The sequence below is a fragment of the Eubalaena glacialis genome, chromosome 1 (genome assembly GCF_028564815.1).
Source record: "Eubalaena glacialis isolate mEubGla1 chromosome 1, mEubGla1.1.hap2.+ XY, whole genome shotgun sequence".
NCBI lineage: Eukaryota > Metazoa > Chordata > Mammalia > Artiodactyla > Balaenidae > Eubalaena > Eubalaena glacialis.
The window spans coordinates 161,545,468-161,563,329 of record NC_083716.1 but is presented as its reverse complement, the minus strand read 5'-3'; the positions used below and the strand labels follow the sequence as shown (position 1 = coordinate 161,563,329).

General features: G+C 34.0%; 1 protein-coding gene across 3 annotated transcripts in view; it reads left to right on the top strand.

The window, feature by feature from the left end:
- Positions 1 to 17,862, top strand: part of STAM2 (signal transducing adaptor molecule 2) — a 55,314-nt gene that overhangs the window by 20,884 nt on the left and 16,568 nt on the right. For 2 of the 3 annotated variants that reach the window (XM_061200164.1, XM_061200144.1), the window contains exons 2-10: positions 6,902 to 6,986; positions 7,915 to 7,990; positions 8,101 to 8,199; positions 9,115 to 9,261; positions 10,825 to 10,894; positions 11,431 to 11,617; positions 14,866 to 14,960; positions 16,988 to 17,070; positions 17,205 to 17,292. In XM_061200164.1, coding sequence (XP_061056147.1) covers positions 6,902 to 6,986; positions 7,915 to 7,990; positions 8,101 to 8,199; positions 9,115 to 9,261; positions 10,825 to 10,894; positions 11,431 to 11,617; positions 14,866 to 14,960; positions 16,988 to 17,070; positions 17,205 to 17,292 — 930 coding nt within the window. The remainder of the gene's footprint in view (positions 1 to 6,901; positions 6,987 to 7,914; positions 7,991 to 8,100; positions 8,200 to 9,114; positions 9,262 to 10,824; positions 10,895 to 11,430; positions 11,618 to 14,865; positions 14,961 to 16,987; positions 17,071 to 17,204; positions 17,293 to 17,862) is intronic. The other variant, XM_061200154.1, reaches the window with a different exon arrangement.

Genomic DNA, 17,862 nt, shown 5'->3' with positions numbered 1-17,862 from the left:
AAACAAAACTTTACAAATACAATTAAGTCCCTGTGTACATCGTTTTAATTCCCCATCCACCTCCAGTTTGGTGTTTTATCATTCTTTTGCATATGTTAATATGTTTACTGTCTGTATATATATATCTAAAGAATGTAGCATACTTTTAAATGTTTTTTTAAAACAAAGTTTTAATTTTATATGAAACATTCATATATTGCTAGTAAGAATGTAAAATGATACAGCTGCTTTGGAAAACTGTTTGCCATTTCCTAAAAAAATTGAACAGAGTTATCATACAACTCAACAGTTCTCCTAGGTATATGCCAAAGAGATATGAAAACATATATCCACGCAAAAACTTGTACACAGATGTTCATAGCAGCATTGCATTATTCAAACTTAGCCAAAAAAAAACACAAAGAAAACCCCACCCAAATGTTCATCAGCTGGTGAATGGATAAATAAAATGACGTATATCTGTAGAATGAAATATTATTCAATATTGTAAAAAGAAATGAAGTACTGATAACATGCTTCAACATGGATGAGCCTTGAAAACATTATACTAAGTAAAAGAAGCCAGTTACAAAAGACTGTATATTATATGATTTCATTTATATGTAAAGTCCAAAAAATGTATAGAAACAAAGTAGATTAGTGGTTGTCTAGGGGGAGAATGGGCTGTGATTTCCCATGGTTAGGGATTTATTTTTAGGATGATGAAAATGTTCTAAAATTAGATAGTGGTGATAGTTGCACAATTCTGTGAATATACTAAAAACATTGAATTGTACACTTTAAATGGTGAATTGTATTGGGATGTGCATTATATCTCAGTTTAGCTGTTTTAAAAGTTCATGTGAATGTTATATATACTATTAGCTTTTTAAACTCAGCATAAGCCAAATAAATCATCATTTTGAGATTTATAGATTTTTGGACAGTTCAGTTCTTTATAACTGATTTTCACATTCTATTGTATGAATTTACTGTATTTTCTTAATCCATTTTCCTTTTTGCTCTTAAAAAAATGCTTCAGTGAACAGTTCACTCCATGTTTCCATATATTGTAACACATTTTTAAGGCTTTCTTTGAAATAAGAATTTGGTAGAATTATTGATCATTTGAAATTTATTTAGTATTTAATTATTTAGAAGATATTTTATTGGTGTACCTCAGCACATTTAATTATATAACTTAAAATTGAAATTAGTAAAAGTACTCATTGTCTGAAATCTTTCTGTGCAACTTTTATATTTGGCAAAAGAAAAGGTAAGACTTCTTAATCTTAACTACTGTGCCTTTCTTGGTATTTTTATTTTATTTTATTTTACTGTAGTTTAACTGAAGTATAGTTAATGTAAAATATTGTTAGTTTCAGGAGTACTACATAGTGATTTGACATTTGGGTGCATTATGAAATGATCACCATAATAATAAGTCTAGTAACCATCTGTGCCCATATCAAGTTATTACAGCATTATTAACCGTATTCCTAATCCTGCATTTTTATCTCTGTGGCTTATTTATTTTAAAACTGAAGTTTTAAAATATTCCCCTCATCTATTCCCGCCCCCCACCCTGCCAAATCCCTCCCTTCTGACAACCACCCATTTGTTGAGTCTGTTTCGATTTGTTTCATTTTGTTTTGTTTTTTAGATTCTACGTTTGAGTGAGTTCATGCAGTATTTGTCTCTTTGAGTTATTTCACTTAGCATAATATTCTTTATATCCATCCATGTTGTCACAAATGGCAATTTCATTTTTTCCATTTTTTTGGAATATTACTGAGTAATATTCCATTACATACATGTATATACACACACCACATCTTCTTAATCCATTCTTCTTTTGCTGGGCGCTTTGATTGCTTCCATATCTTGGCTCTTATAAATAATGCTGCAGTGAACATTGAAGTGCATATATCTTTTAGAATTATTGTTTTTATTTTCTTTGGGTAAATACCCAGAGTGAAATTGCTGGATCACATGGCAGTACTATTTTTAATTTTTTGAGGAACCTCCATACCATTTTCCATAGTGGCTCACCAATTTACAGTTTCACCAGCAGTTCACGAGAGTTCACGTTTCTCCACATCCTTGCCAACACGTTATTTGTTGTCTTTTTCATGATAGTCATTCTGATAAGTGCAAGGTGGTATCTCATTGTGGTTTCGATATGCACTTCCCTGGTGATTAGTGATGTTGAGCATCTTTTCATGTGTCTGTTGGCCATCTGTAAGTCTTCTTTGGAAAAATGTCTGTTCATTTCCTCTGCTCATTTTTTAAATTGAGTTGATGGCTTTTTTCGATGTTGAGTTGTATGAGTTCTTGATGTATTTTGGATATACCTTATCAGATATATCATTTGCAAATATCTTCTCCCATTCAGTAGGTGGCCGTTTTGTTTTGTTGATAGTTTCCGTCACTGTGCCAAATCTTTTTAAATTTGATGTAGTCCCATTTGTTTATTTTTGCTTTTGTTTCCCTTGCCTGAAGAGACATATCCAAAGAAAACTACTAAGACTGATGTCAGAGAGCATACTGCTTATGTTTTCTTCTAGGAGTTTTACGGTTTCAGGTCTTAACATTTAGGTCTTTAATGCATTTTGACTTTATTTTTGTATATGGTATGAGAAAGTAGTCCAGTTTGATTCTTTTGCATGTAGCTGTCCAGTTTTCCCAACACCATTTATTGAAGAATTTATTTCCCCGTTATATATTCTTGCCTCCTTTGTCATGGATTCATTGATCATATAAGTGTGTTGTTCATTTCTTGGCTGTTTATTCTGTTCCATTGATCCATGTGTCTATTTTATGTCAGGACCATACTGTTTTGATTACTGTAGCTTTTTAGCGATTTGAAATCAGCTAGTGTGATATTTCCAGCTTTGCTCTTCTTTCTCAAGGTTATTTTGGCTATTTGGGGTCTTTGTGGTTATGTACAAATTTTAGAATTATTTGCTTTAGTTCTGTGAAAAATGCCATTGGTAATTTGATAAGGATTGCATTGAATCTGTAAATTGCCTTGGGTAGTATGGTCATTTTAACAATATTCTTCCAGTCCAAGAACACAGAACATCTTTCCATTTGTTTGTGTTGTTTTCAACTTCTTTCTTCAGTGTCTTGTAGTTTTCTGACTATGGGTCTTTTACCTCATTGGTCAGATTTATTCCTAGGAATTGTATTCTTCTTAATGCAATTGTAAGTGGGATTATTTTCTTAATTTTCCTTTCTGATAGTTTGTTGTTAACATATAGAAAAGCAACATATAGTATATCATTTGCAAACAGTGACAGTTTTATTTCTTCCTTTCTAATTTGGATTCCCTTTATTTCTTTTTCTTGTCTGATTGCTGTGGGTAGGACTTCCAATACTCTGCTGAATAAAACTGGCAAGAGTGGGCATCCTTGTCTTGTTTCTGATCTTAGGAGAAATACTTCCAGCTTTTCACCATTGAGTATGAGGTTGGCTCTGGGTTTGTCATATATGGTCATTACTTTGAGGTATGTTTCCTCTATACCCATTTTATTGAGTGTTTTTATCACAAATGGATTTTGAATTTTGTCAAAAGCTGTTTCTATTAAGATGCTCGTATGATTTTTATTCTTCACTTTGTTAATGTGGTGTATCGCATTGATTGATTTGTGGATGTTGAACCATCCTTGCATCACTGGGATAAATCCCACTTGATTGTGGTGTATGATCCTTTTACTGTATTGTGGAATTTGGTTTGCTAATATGTTTTTGAGGATTTTTGCATCTATACTTGTCAGTGATATTGGCCTATAATTTTCTTTTTTTGTGTGATTTCTTTGTCTGGTGTTGCTATCAGGATGATGCTGGCCTGGTAGAATGAGTTTGGAAGCATTCGTTCCTCTTCAGTTTTTTGAAATAGTTTGAGAAGAGTAGATGTTAACTCTTCATTAAATGTTTGATAGATTCACCTGTGAAGCCCTCTGGTCCTGGACTTTGGTACTTTGGTTTCTTGGAGGGTGTTTTTGTTTGTTTGAATTACTGATTCAATTTTATTACTGGTAATTGGTCTGTTCATGTTTTCTTTTTTTTTCTGATTCAGTCCTGGGAGATTGTACATTCTAGTAATTTATCCATTTTTCCTAGGTTGCCCCTTTTACTGGCATGCAATTGTTCATAGTAATTTCTTATGATCCTTTGTATTTCTGCATTGTCAGTCATAACTTCTCTTTTATGTCTGATTTTATTTATTTGGGCCCTCTCTTTTTTTCTTGTTGAGTCTGTCTAAAGTTTTATCAATTTTATTCATCTTTTCAAAGAACTAGCTCTGAGTTTCATTGATCTTTTCTATTGTTTTTTTAGTCTCTCTTTCATTTATTTCTGCTCTGGTCTTTATTTTCTTTCTTCTCTTAACCTTTGCATTTTGTTGGTTCTTCTTTTTCTAGTTCCTTTAGGTGTAAGTTTAGGTTGTTTATTTGAGAGTTTTCTTGTTTCCTGAGCCTGGCTTCTGTTGCTCTAAACTTCCCTCTTAGAACGGCTTTTGCTGTGTCCCAAAGATTTTGGATCATTATGTTTCCAGTTTCATTTGTCTCCAGGTACTTTTTTATTTTTTCTTTGATTTTTTTTCAGTGGCTCATGGTTATTTAGTAACATATTGTTTAGCCTCCATGTGTTTGTGTTCTTTGCAGTTCTTTTCTTGTAGTTGATTTCTAGTCTCATACCATTGTGGTCAGAGAAAGATGCTTGGTATTATTTCATTCTTAAATTTATTGAGAGTTGTTCTGTAACCTAGCATATGATCTCTCCTGGAGAATGTTCCATGTGTACTTGAAAAGAATGTGTATTCTGCTGTTTTTGGATGAAATGTTCTATATATGTTTGTTCCATCTGCTCTGTTGTGTCATTTAGGCCAGTGTTCCCTTATTGATTTTCTGTCTGGATGATCTGTCCGTTGATGTAAATGGGGTGATAAAGTACCTTACTATTATTATATTACTGTCAATATTTCCATTTATGTTTGTCAATATTTGCTTTATGTATTTAGGTGCTTGAATGTTGTGTGCATAATTTACAATTGTTGTATCTTCTTGTTGGATTGATCCCTCTATCATTATGTAATGTCCATCTTTGTCTCTTGTTACAGTCTGTTTTAAAGTCTGTTTTATCTGATATACGTATTGCTACCCCAGCTTTCTTTTTGTTTCCATTTGCATGGAACACATACCTTTTTCCATCCACTCACTTTCAGTTGGTGTGTATCTTTCGATCTAAAGTGAGTTGCTTGTATGCAACATGTATATACAAGTCTTGTTTTTTTATTTATTCTGCCACCCTATGTCTTTTGATTGGAGCATTTAGTCAATTTGCATTTAAAGTAATTATTGGTAGGTTTGTACTTACTGCCATTTTGTGAATTGTTTCTGGTTGTTATTGTAGTTCTTTTTTGTTCCGTTTTCCTTTGATCTCTTGTGATTTGGTGACCATCTTTAGTGTTACATTTGGATTCTTTTCTCTTTTTTGTATGTGTATCTATTGTAGGTTTTGGGGTTTTTTTTTTTAGTAAATCTATTTATTTATTTTTGGCTGCGTTGGGTCTACATTGCTGCGCACAGGCTTTCTCTAGTTGCGGTGAGCGGGGGCTATCCTTCGTTGTGGTGTGCAGGCTTCTCATTGCGGTGGCTTCTCTTATTGTGGAGTACAGACTCTAGGTGCATGGGCTTCAGTAGTTGTGGCATGCAGACTCAGTAGTTGTGGCACGCAGGCTCAGTAGTTGTGGCTCGCAGGCTGTAGAGCGCAGGCTCAGTAGTTATGGCGCACGGGCTTAGTTGCTCTGCGGCATGTGGGATCTTCCTGGACCAGGGCTCGAACCTATGTCCCCTGCATTGGCAGGCAGATTCTTAACCACTGCGCCACTGGGGAAGTCCTTATTGTAGGTTTTTGATTTGTGGTTAGCATGAAGTTTATGAATATCAACATATAGATATATATCGAGACATATACATATATATATAATCATATATATATTTTTTGATTTGATGACTTCTTTTTTTATTAACTTATTTTATTTATATATTTGGCTGCATTGGGTCTTTGTTGCTCTGCACAGGCTTTTTCTAGTTGAGGCAAGCGGGGGCTACTCTTTGTTGCAGTGCGCAGGCTTCTCATCGCTTTGGCTTCTCTTGTTGCAGAGCACGGGCTCTAGGCATGCGGGCTTCAGTAGTTGTGGCACACGGGCTTAGTTGCTCTGTGGCATGTGGGATCTTCCAGGACCAGGGCTGGAACCCATGTCCCTTTCATTGGCAGATGGATTCTTAACCACTGTGCCACCAGGGAAGTCCTGACTTGATGACTTCTTAAGTTCAAAAACATTCTAACCACCTTACATTTCCCTACACACACGTTTAATTTTTTTATGTCATATCTTACAATTTTTCATTTTTTGTATCCCTTAATTACTCTTGTGGTTATAGATGAATTTACTGTTTTTGTCTTTTAACCTCCTACCAGCTTTGTAAGTAGTTAATCTACTACCTTTACTGTATATTTGCTTTTACCAGTGAGATTTTTCCTTTCATAATTTTCGTATTTCTAGTTGTGGTCTTTTCTGCTTAGAGAAGTCTCTTTAACATTTCTTGTAAAGCCAGCTTAGTGGTGCTGAACTCTTAGCTTTTGTTCGTTTGTGAAACTCATCTCTCCTTCAAATCTGAGTGATATCTTTGCTGGCTAGAGTATTCTTGTTTGTAGGTTTTTTCCTTTAACCACTTTGAACATATTGTGCCATGTTCTTCTGGCCTGTAGAGTTTCTGCCAAAAAGTCAGCTAATGGTCTTACAGGAGTTCCCTTGTGTGTAACTGGTTGCTTTTCACTTGCTGCTTTTATGTCTTTCTTGGTATTTATTGTTATGCAAGACATCGTTATTTTTGTGTGTGCTTATCTCTTATAGAAAAGGCCACAAATGAGTACAACACTGCAGAAGATTGGAGTCTTATTATGGACATATGTGACAAAGTTGGAAGCACTCCTAATGGGTAAGATGCCCAGTCATGCCCAGTGAATGTCTAGGAGCTTAATAATCTGTGTCTCTTATCCTGATGTAACTTTGGAAGGAAAATGGGATTTTTACTATTTCCTTTTGGGGGATAAAAGTAAAGACATGCTGGTGGCTGGATTTATGTGGTTAACCTCATCCTGAAAGAACAAATGAAAAGAATTGACCAAAAACTTGAAATATTAAAATGCATAATTAAAGCCTTGTTACAGTAGGGACACATCTTAACAATGAATAGACTTAATTATTTAGGGAATTCCCCTGTGACTTAGTCATGTTTAATAATGAAGTAGATAAATATAATAACATAATACATATGTACTAAAAAGACCTTTCAATAATGAATAGGTAAATGCAATAGATCATAATGAAAAAATGAATATAAATAATGGTGCTTTGGGGATGGAATGGGGCAGTCAAGCTGAACTGATTATACGTTAGAAGTTTAGAAGACTGATGAGAGCATTTGTTTTAACATTACAGCTTTTCAAAGTGCATTCATGCATGTTTATACTTAAATCTTTTGAGACTATATATCTTGCTAGTTTTTTTTCCCACAACATAAGAATTTGCTGTGTGAAAGCTCAGTCTGTCTTGAAGAAATGAAAAGGTAATTTATATGATATTGTTCTCTTGTGTTGACTGACCTTTTTTGAAATGATTTGGCTCTTCATTTTTGATTTTGGAATGTACAACCTTTGCAACAAGTTTTTCTTTTTCTTCTTTTTTTTTTTTAAGTTCTACAAGTCTATGAGCAAAACATTGTGTAAGATCATTTTATAGATTTAGTCCTTTAATGAAGTGACGTTTGCAGGTGTATACATAAGGTATTCTGCTACCAAATAACTTTAAATTTAAAAGTAAATGTTTGAATTGAAATTCTGAACACTTAACCTTCATTTTTTTAGAGCAAAAGATTGCCTAAAAGCCATAATGAAAAGGGTAAATCATAAGGTTCCTCATGTTGCTCTGCAGGCGTTAACTGTAAGTGAAAGTCATGTTATTATTTGACCCAAATTTTAAATGTGTATTTATTTCAGTTAAGTAAGATAATGTCTCGACATTTGTATATTGATTTTTATTTTAATTAATAGCTTCTTGGGGCTTGTGTGGCAAACTGTGGAAAGATATTTCATTTAGAAGTATGTTCCCGTGATTTTGCAACAGAAGTACGTGCTGTGATCAAAAATAAGGTAAATTTTAAAAAGAGAAAAAATTTAAGTCATTAAAAAATACATATGCTGTGTTATTTTAACTATATAAAGCATTAATAGAGTTGTATAGTAAGGGAAATCATTTTAGATAGTTTTGAAATGAAAAAAACTTTCTGTTCTAAAATTTGTTGTTTGCATTTGTAGCACCAAAAACTGTTTTCCTCCCCAAAGCATATATATTAGTGATAATAGCTGATGTTTATTGAGGGTTAGCAGTCACTGCTTTAAGCATTTTATGTATGCTACCTTGTTTAAAGCGTTTAACAACCCTTAGAAGTTAGATTCCCTTATCATTCCTATTTTATAGATGCAGAAACAGACTTAAGAGAAGTTAAGTAACTTGTCTAAGGTTATGCAGCTACTAAGTGGCATAGCTGATGTTCAGATCCAGGTTTCTGTGACTTCAGAGTCCAAACTAACTACCATTCTGTCCTGATTCCCATTAGAGATGGTGAGCAAAGGGGCCCTTTATTTTAGAGCAGGGTGGAGAGGGTCTTCCTGATGGGGTTGTTATTAATTTATTTCTGTTAGAAGCTCTGAAGCACTATCCTCATGCTATTAGTGGCAAAAATATCAGAATTTTAGTTTAGTTGATATAAAAAGCTTAATCTAATATTGAGAATATTAAGAAAAGATAAAAGAAGTAACCTCTGAATATAATAGATTCATTGTCATTGTATAAGACATAAACATTGATGTTCAAAAAGGGTAATTTTCCAAAAAACAACTATATATTAAAATCTAAATAAGCATTTATCAAGTGCTCATTTAGGCTAAGGATTGCTAGATTTTGTTGATGTTCATAAAATTAGAGAATTTTGGTGGTAATTCTCTTTGTTAAATAATTCAAGTACTTATTTTAACAATTATTTTTCTTTGCCTTTTCTTTAAAAGGCTCATCCTAAAGTATGTGAAAAACTGAAATCTTTAATGGTGGAGTGGTCAGAAGAATTTCAGAAGGACCCTCAGTTTAGTCTGATATCTGCAACTATTAAATCTATGAAAGAAGAAGGAATTACTTTTCCTTCAGCAGGTTCTCAGGTAAGAGATCATTCAGACTCATGGTTGACCCTATAGTATTTTGAAGGTATATACCTTGGGTAAAAGCTGGGCAAGGTTTATCTTAGTCATCATTGCTCACCTGCACTCTACATGAGTCTATCTAGCGTAGTGCCTTATATTGAGTAGACATTGTAATTGTCAAGTGAATTACTTCTACAAATAAGAACTTTGAGAAGTGAATCATCCATAAATAATCTGTTTAATGCTGCTCTGAATGTAGAGTCATGCAAAAGGCATAGATGTGTGAGAGAGCCCTTATGTTCAAGAAATTTATAGTCAATTTGGAGGGTAACTATATACATGTGAAAAATAACTAATTATAAGTGACAAATATGGATGAGGGGTACACAAGCTAGATGCCAGGAGGGAGAGGTTAACTACAGATTGGGATGGTGAAGAACGTGAAGAGTAGAATTTTTAGGCTGGAATGTATTTCAATATGTAGAGTGGAGTAAAGAGGTCATCAAGGAAGGAATGACATGAACCAGTTCATGGACTTGAGAAAGCTCAAGACCTGTTTGTTGAAGAGTGAATATGCCTGGAGTGAATGGTGTAGTTTACATATAAGATGGGGTGAACTGTAAGTTGAGAAATTTATTTGGGGATGTAGGGGGTAGCTTTAGTAGGACAGGGGTGGAAGCAGGGATGATGAGTCACAGAGTAGGTTGTTTATTTTAGTCTGTGGGAGAAAAACACCGTGTCTTGGCTTTTGCTCTCAGTGCCTCTTGTTTTCCAGGATGTGGGCTAGGCAAAGAGACTAAGAGAAGTACTGTGTATTTTTTTTAAATTTTGGACTGTAGACTGAAGACAAAAAGAACCTTTATAGCTGACCAGGCCTAAGGGTTCAAGGTAGAATTTTGAGATAAAAACCTTATAAGTAATAAAAGGCTAGCATTTTCCTGCTCTGTCCTTTCTGCAGGTCATTCTCAAAAATCTGTGTTAAAGAACTGGTTGATGGTTCAGAATCCTGGACATCTCTGTCTTCCATGCCTTTAAGTTTAACCATGACCTTCCTTAGTCCTCTGCTATGCCTGAAGAGCCACCACCATTCAAACACAATGAGTAGTAAAAGGGGGCTTAACGTGTATGCCTAGAGCTGCACCTGTTGTCCGCATCCTCCCTCCTCTTCTCTTCAGTCATTATCGTGGCTTCTTGCTTCTCCTGCTCGCGTAGCCCTGCGCCTCTAGCAGTGTAGCACCTCTCACTGAATGAGAGACCTTGGACCACTGAGATCAGGAAGTGCAATCAGGAAAGATTCATATTTAAGTACTTTCTGTATGCCAGGTTCTGTGTCAGATACTAAGATGTATGCAAAATGTAAGCCAGTTCGTGCCCTTTGTGATTTTTTAATGTTTTCTTGAAAATTCTGATGTTCTGTTTTAGTGCTTGAAAACAACTACTTAAAATTATCACAAAGACCTTCACTTTTAAGTGGACTCATTAGTTACATCAGTTTTTTTTTTAATTAGCATGAGCGAGTAATCATAGAGCTTGTGTTTTCCTTGAAAAGGTAGTTGTGTTCATTTTACTCATACATTACAGACTGTCTCAGTCGCTGCCAAGAATGGTACATCATCGAACAAAAACAAAGAAGATGAAGATATAGCTAAAGGTAAAGAAGGGATCAAGCACGTGTAATTTAGTGTTGCTAATCTAAAAACTAGTGGAGTCTGAAAAGTAAGAGAAACAGTTGACGTGATATAAGATTAATTGAACTCATAATTTTTGTCAGTAACATGTATTTAATGTCCTACCTTTGACGAGATTACATTTCACCTTTTCTTTAATGCCAAAGTTATGAGTCAAGCACAGAAATATGTTCGTGACTTGTCCTATATGGAAAGCTACCCATATTATAATGTCACAATCTGTTTGCTGTAAAAATAATAGCTGCTGTATATGACAGACTGTGATAATAAGGAATGAGCAAAAACTTATTTTAAAAAATGTCATGGTTCTCTGCCCTGTCCCCTCTCCCCTTCCTGCCCCCACAAAAGCTAATTGTTTAGCGTTTAACTGGACAAATAAAATATTCGCTTGATTTATTCTTATTAAATAGCACATTATGTAATATTTCTTATTAAAGTTTTAAAAAATCAGAATTAATTCTGGCTGTCTTGTTTTTTGCATGTTAATTTTTCAAACTAGCTATTGAATTATCATTGCAAGAGCAGAAGCAGCAGCACACAGAAACAAAATCCTTATATCCATCTGCAGAAATTCAGTCAAATAATAAAGTTGCAAGGAAAGTGAGAGCTTTATATGATTTTGAAGCTGTTGAGGACAATGAACTCACCTTTAAACATGGTGAAATTATTATTGTTTTGGATGACAGGTATGTTTTAAATATTTCTAGAATATTTTGAAGTTATTAAGTATAATGCCCTTAATTTAGAATGCTGGATATTCAGCTTTTGACTTTGGTGTATTTAAATCATACTAGAACCTTTTCTACCTTAGTTATTTTTTTCTCAAATTAGACTGGGTAGTGTGAGTTTCTTATTCTTTTGTTAAATTTGGTAATAAAGTATTTTTTAGATCTTGGATTAAAAATGTATTAAATAATATTGTTTATTATCACAATTGGGAAACAGAAATATTCAGTCATCTGAATGCATTTATGTTAGGAGTTGTATATACTAAAATTACTGGCCAAAAAAAACTTTAGGAAGAGATATAGCTATATTACCTTTGATCAGTGCAACCAAAAACTATACTCAGCTCCTCCGCAATTCTTAATCTGCTACTGCCTCTCCCTCGCAATTTCTCTATCACTTAAAGTTGTAATAAAGAATAGATCTGTCTGTATTGGGCCTAAGTCTATTTTACTTTGCTTTTAAAAGAAGTTGATGAAATTTAGCAAGAGTGAGACCTAATAGCTTGTTGCTATGAAGAGAGATTGCAAATGTATTTGGTATCCATTATAAATAACTTAGTAAGGATACATTGGTACATTTTTAAATGGGTAGATACACAAAATCATTTTACTTTGCTACAGTAAATATTTATTGAGAAAATGTTATGTAAATAAACCTTGTTTATAATAAAAAAGTGAATGAGGGCACAGTTCTTTCTTCATAAAACCTAGAATAAAGTAAGGGAGTTAAAGTTAGAGGTAATTAGGTGGTATGCAGATTGTGAATGCCGTAAGAGGTAATGTTGGGGTCCAGAAGAAAGCAGAATCACACCTGGTACAAGCATCTAGGAAAGAAGGCTTATACCCAGGGGGTCTATTTCAGGTGTTTGGAAAGGAATAGACAAAATTATCATTTCCAGATTCTGTGGTTGTCCATATACAAGGTCCAAGAGAATCAATGATCAAACTATTAAAACTGATAAGAGTTCATCAGGTTGTTGGATATAAGCTCAGTATACAAAAATCAGTGGTATGCTTTAATCACAACTATTTAGAAAATGTAGTAGAAAAAAATGTCATTCTCAGTAGTCACAAAAATTATAAATGATCGAGGAATAAATAAACCTAACACGGTACATAAGGACTTTATGGAAAAAATTATAAAATTCTTTGAAAGATACAAAGGAATATAAATACATGTAATATATTTATGTAAATATAAATGGAGAGAGATACCATGTTTATGGTGAAGAAACCTTAATATTTTAAAGATTTAATTTTTCCAATGTTAATGCATAAACAGTGCATTTCCAATTAAAAGCCCAGTAAGACTTTTTTTTAGAGAACTTGAAAACATTTTAATTTTAACATTAATATGGAAATGTGAAGGTATACAGTAACATAGAGAAGGTACTTTCCCTGCCAAGTATCAAGGCATATTAACAAGCTGTAGTAAATAAATACATAGACTGTTGCAACAGGATGGAATCCAAAAATAGGCTCATGAACAGATAGCAGCTTGCTGTTTGAAAAATAGGCTATCATAAATCAGTAGAAAAATTGGTATACTATTAAGTAAATTTTGCTGGGATGAATGGTTTTTTATGCAGTATAAATAAAATTTGATTCAGCTTCACACAGTACATAAAATTTCATTCCAAATAAATTAAAGACCTAAACGTGGGAGAGGGATATAAAGGAAAACCTGAAACTATTAAGTATATAGGAGAATAGGAGTTCAAGGATAGAGAAAGATTTCTTTTTAAAAAAAAGTGTAGGGATTTCCCTGGTGGTGCAGTGGATAAGACTCCACGCTCCCGATGCAGGGGTTCGACCCCTGGTCAGGGAACTAGATCCCACATGCATGCCGCAACTAAGAGTTCATATGCCACAACTAAGGAGCCCACCTGCCACAACTGAGGAGCCCATGTGTCACAACTAAAGGAGCCCACCTGCTGCAACTAAGGAGCCCGCCTGCTGCAACTAAGACCCAGCACAACCAGATAAATAAATATTTTAAAAAATTAAAAAAAATTAAAAAGTGTAAACCATAAAAGGTTGCTAAATTTGATAATAGAAACAGAAAACAACATGCGATAAAAGAAAACCGTAAGCATATGTTAAAAGACAGTGACAGTTTGAGAGAAGGTATTTGCATAATGCAGACAAACAAATGCTATTCAGAATACGTACAGAACTCCTACATATCCATGAAAAGAGACAAGTGACCCAGTGGAAAACGAAAAGTGGACAGAAGGTATGAACGAGCAGTTTACAGAAGAGGCATTTTGGATGCTCAGAAGTACAGATGAGCACAGCAGTGAGAGATGATTTCTCCTGTGTGACATCATGTGTTGATTGGACAGTTAACACGCGTGAGCAGAAATGACATTCTCACACACCGCTGAGGGAAAGGAGGATGGTGAATTGCCACAACCACTTTAAGGAACATTTGGCAATACTAGTAATGTGTTCTGTGGCCCTGCAAGTCCATGTCTGTGAATAAGCTAGAGAATTGTTGCATGTGCACCCTAAAATCTAGAATGATTATTGCCCCAATCTTCATAAGGGTGAAAGACTGGAAATAACCTAAATGTCCACCTGTATGGGGATGGATAAATCAAATATGCCGTGTTTGTGTGATGGATCTTTAAAAGGAATAAGCAAGAGCTGAAAGTATTGACATAAAATTTAGAAGATCTATAATGACTAGCATTTATATCTGTAGAGCTGGCTATAGATACCTATAGGTATATAGATATCTATAGATATATAGATATTGATATCTATAGAGTTTACTATATAGATATTTATATCTATAGAGTTTACTATATAGATATAGTAAAAGGATAAAAAATACACTTGAAGGAAGGTGACATACCAACTTGATAGTGGTGGTATGAAGGATGGATGTGAGTTTGGGACTTGGGGATGTTGATAAAGGAAACTTCAGTGTTATTTATAATGTTTTGGTTTTTTATAAGGCCCAGAATCAAATATGACCAATTGCTGATTGGTTCTAAATTTAAGTACGGGAGTATGGATGTTTATTTTATTTGTGTTTTTTTATAGTTCCTATTAAGTTTAAGAAGAACTGCATTTAAATATAGTGGGATTTGAGCTGTTATTTTCAAAGTAGGCTAAATTTAATTTTTATCTTAATTATTCTTGACATTAGTGTACTGAAATGTAGAGTAACAAGTGACATTTTTGTACTCTATTTTCAGTGATGCCAATTGGTGGAAAGGAGAAAATCACAGAGGAATAGGACTCTTCCCATCTAATTTTGTAACAACTAATTTAAACATAGAACCTGAGGCAGGTAAGTTAAGTCTGAGGGAAGGTTAAACCTATTGAAGTTTTTTTTAACTTGAATTTTGTGGTTCAGTTTGAAATATAAAGTAGATTGGCATTTAACTCTTGTTTTAAATCATTTATTTATAAGCAATACAGTTTAACCTACTCCTTACCAAATTAAGGCGTTAACTTATCCCAGGTCAATTCCAAGAGTTATTTCCTTATCATTATATTTTAAATCCTTTGAGAGCTAATGTACAGAGGTACATTTAAGGCATAAAATAAGCTGTGCTTGACCATGTAAATATTTAAATCAATGTGATTATGGTTTAAGAAGCAGTATGTGTTTGTTCAGTACAAAAAAATATTTGTTTTATTCATCACTGAAGCACAGTATCAAAGCGGGCAGGGGGTGGGGTGGTGGTTGGGAGAACTGGTTGACAAGCGCTGAGTGTGATTACAGGGGTTAGGAGTACGCCTAAGTTTTAGACTTTTCCTTGCCTTGATTTGATCCTAGCGAACTCAGAACAATAACAAAGTCATGTAATCAAGACAGTAGGTCCCTAGTTCAGATCTTCTGAACTTCACTCAGTTTTGCAGCCATAGACCGTTCCCCTCAGCTGCTGCCAACCATACAGAGAAAGCTTCCATTTGTTAGGCAGGCAGGGAGTTGGGAGGAGCTGAGTGTAAAGAATAGCTGATGCTAATACTAATGATGGTGAGGATCAAAAATAGAATTGCTCAGTGGTGTTTAAGCACTCATTTGTCAGGTGTTATGCCAAATCTTTTGCTTGCACTATTTCGTTTAATGTTCATAAGTCTGTGAGTAGGTACTTTTGTTACCTCATTTTACAGATAAGGAAACTGATGCTGAGGTTATGTGGCTCGTAGGTTACAGCCAGGATACTAAAGTCAGCCAGTCTGCCATTAGAATGTACTTGTACTAACTGACTCACTGCTGGACATACTGCTTCTAATGTTTATAGTTCTAGAGAAAGAACTTAAATTGAAAGCTCTCTGTACTGTGTTTAACATCATCTTTGTATGGGTAGGGTGATGCATTCAATTAAAATGAAGTTGAGAGAGATGAATACTGAGTGCTCTGCCACTATTTATACTTTTTATTCCTCTAGTCTGACTCTCTAAGTAGGTATGAAAATTGGAGACACTAGTTTTAATAACTTGACAGACCAGGGAATCCTATACTATGGTGATTTCCCCTTGGCATAGGCTAGAGAGATTGAGCTGCAGTTTTAAAAGGAAAAAATATTTGGGGTTTTCAGTAAGTCCTCATGTTATGCTGAGCTCTGCTCCTTAGGGCATATTTGAAAGTTAGCCAAATATTTGAAATAACTGTTGGGACTTAAAAGTTCTTTGGTTATATAAATTTTGATTATAATTTTTTTACTAAAATTTACTTTATTAAAATATAGTACATTATAGCAGTACTCCAGTGAGCACTTAAATAGTTTTTTGTATATGTATGTTTGTAAGTTATTTTTCAGCCTTCTTTTTCCTATGAAAAGTTTTTGTTTTGTGTCGCTTTAACCATTATCAAAGTTAGGTTGAAATCAAGTCTATTTTTTTGTACATATAGAAAATAATTTTTTATAGCAAGGAAAGAGTGTAGAAGGAGTTCATAGATTTCACTCTGAAATTAGCTAGATAATACTCTGTCTACTCTCTTATATATATATATTCACCCTAGTGATAACACTCAGTTTTCAGGAAAGTGCCTATAATGACAGTTCCCATGAATATTACTTACTTGTTCCTCTAGAATGTAAGTTCCATCAGGGCAGGGATTCTTGTCTGCTTTATTCACTGGTGTATTTCCAATGCCTAGAACAATGCCTGGCACGTAGTAAGGGCTAAATAAATGGTTGTGGCATGAATGAGTGAACGTACGTAATAATGTATATTGATTATGAAATGTGGTGATTATTTAAAGGGTTTCCATTTTCTTATGGATAATCACAGGCTACTTATAAATTAATGACTAAAATACCAAAGTAAATACTAAGGAACTTAGAGTTTACTTTGTTTCCATAGCAGCTGTGGACAAATTGAATGTAATTGATGATGAGGAGGAGGAAATTAAGAAATCAGAGCCTGAGCCTGTTTATATAGATGAGGTAGGATCCTTCTTTTGTTTAATGGTTAAACTGTCGAGACTTAAAATGTATTATCCTTGAGAATGCTTGGAAAGAGTAATTTTTATTCTCATTGAAATTAAAACTCTTTGTAAAGTGTCCTATTACTTTTTTAGGATAAGATGGATAGAGCCCTGCAGGTACTGCAGAGTATAGATCCAACAGATTCAAAACCAGACTCCCAAGACCTCTTGGACTTAGAAGGTACTAAGTGAATATTAGTGATTAATGTCATTTAATGTTTTAGCTATTTATAATGTCTTAAATTTCTTCTGCCTTGGGTTGCTTCCAGAGTTTAGAAATCTCTGGTGGGAAATAGACTGGTGTAGTAAATGAGTAAACATATTACTTAGAAGATGTTGCTATAAAACTGCCTATCCTGTCCAGTGAAGAAGTCTTTGCTTTTCTGTAATATCACTAGTGAAATTTGCAGTCCAAAAAAGGACAGAATTAGAAATAACAGCATATTAATTGAGTCAAAATGTTAGAAATTCTTACTCCTCTTTTAATTCTCTTGTGTCATAATTTTAAATGTCAAAATTATACATGATCTGTGTTAACTTTGTAATGCAGTTATTTGATGCATGCTGATGTGTCTTTTTAGTCTCTAAGAATTCTGAAACAATTAAAACAAATGTCTTTATGTTTTTTTTAATCCATTGGGAGAAAAATCTCTGTGATAAATGGATAAATGTTATTAAATTTTTTTATGGAAGAAAGCCTGGTTATGAATATAGAATATTGTGCTATTGTATCAATGTTTACATTTGGAGA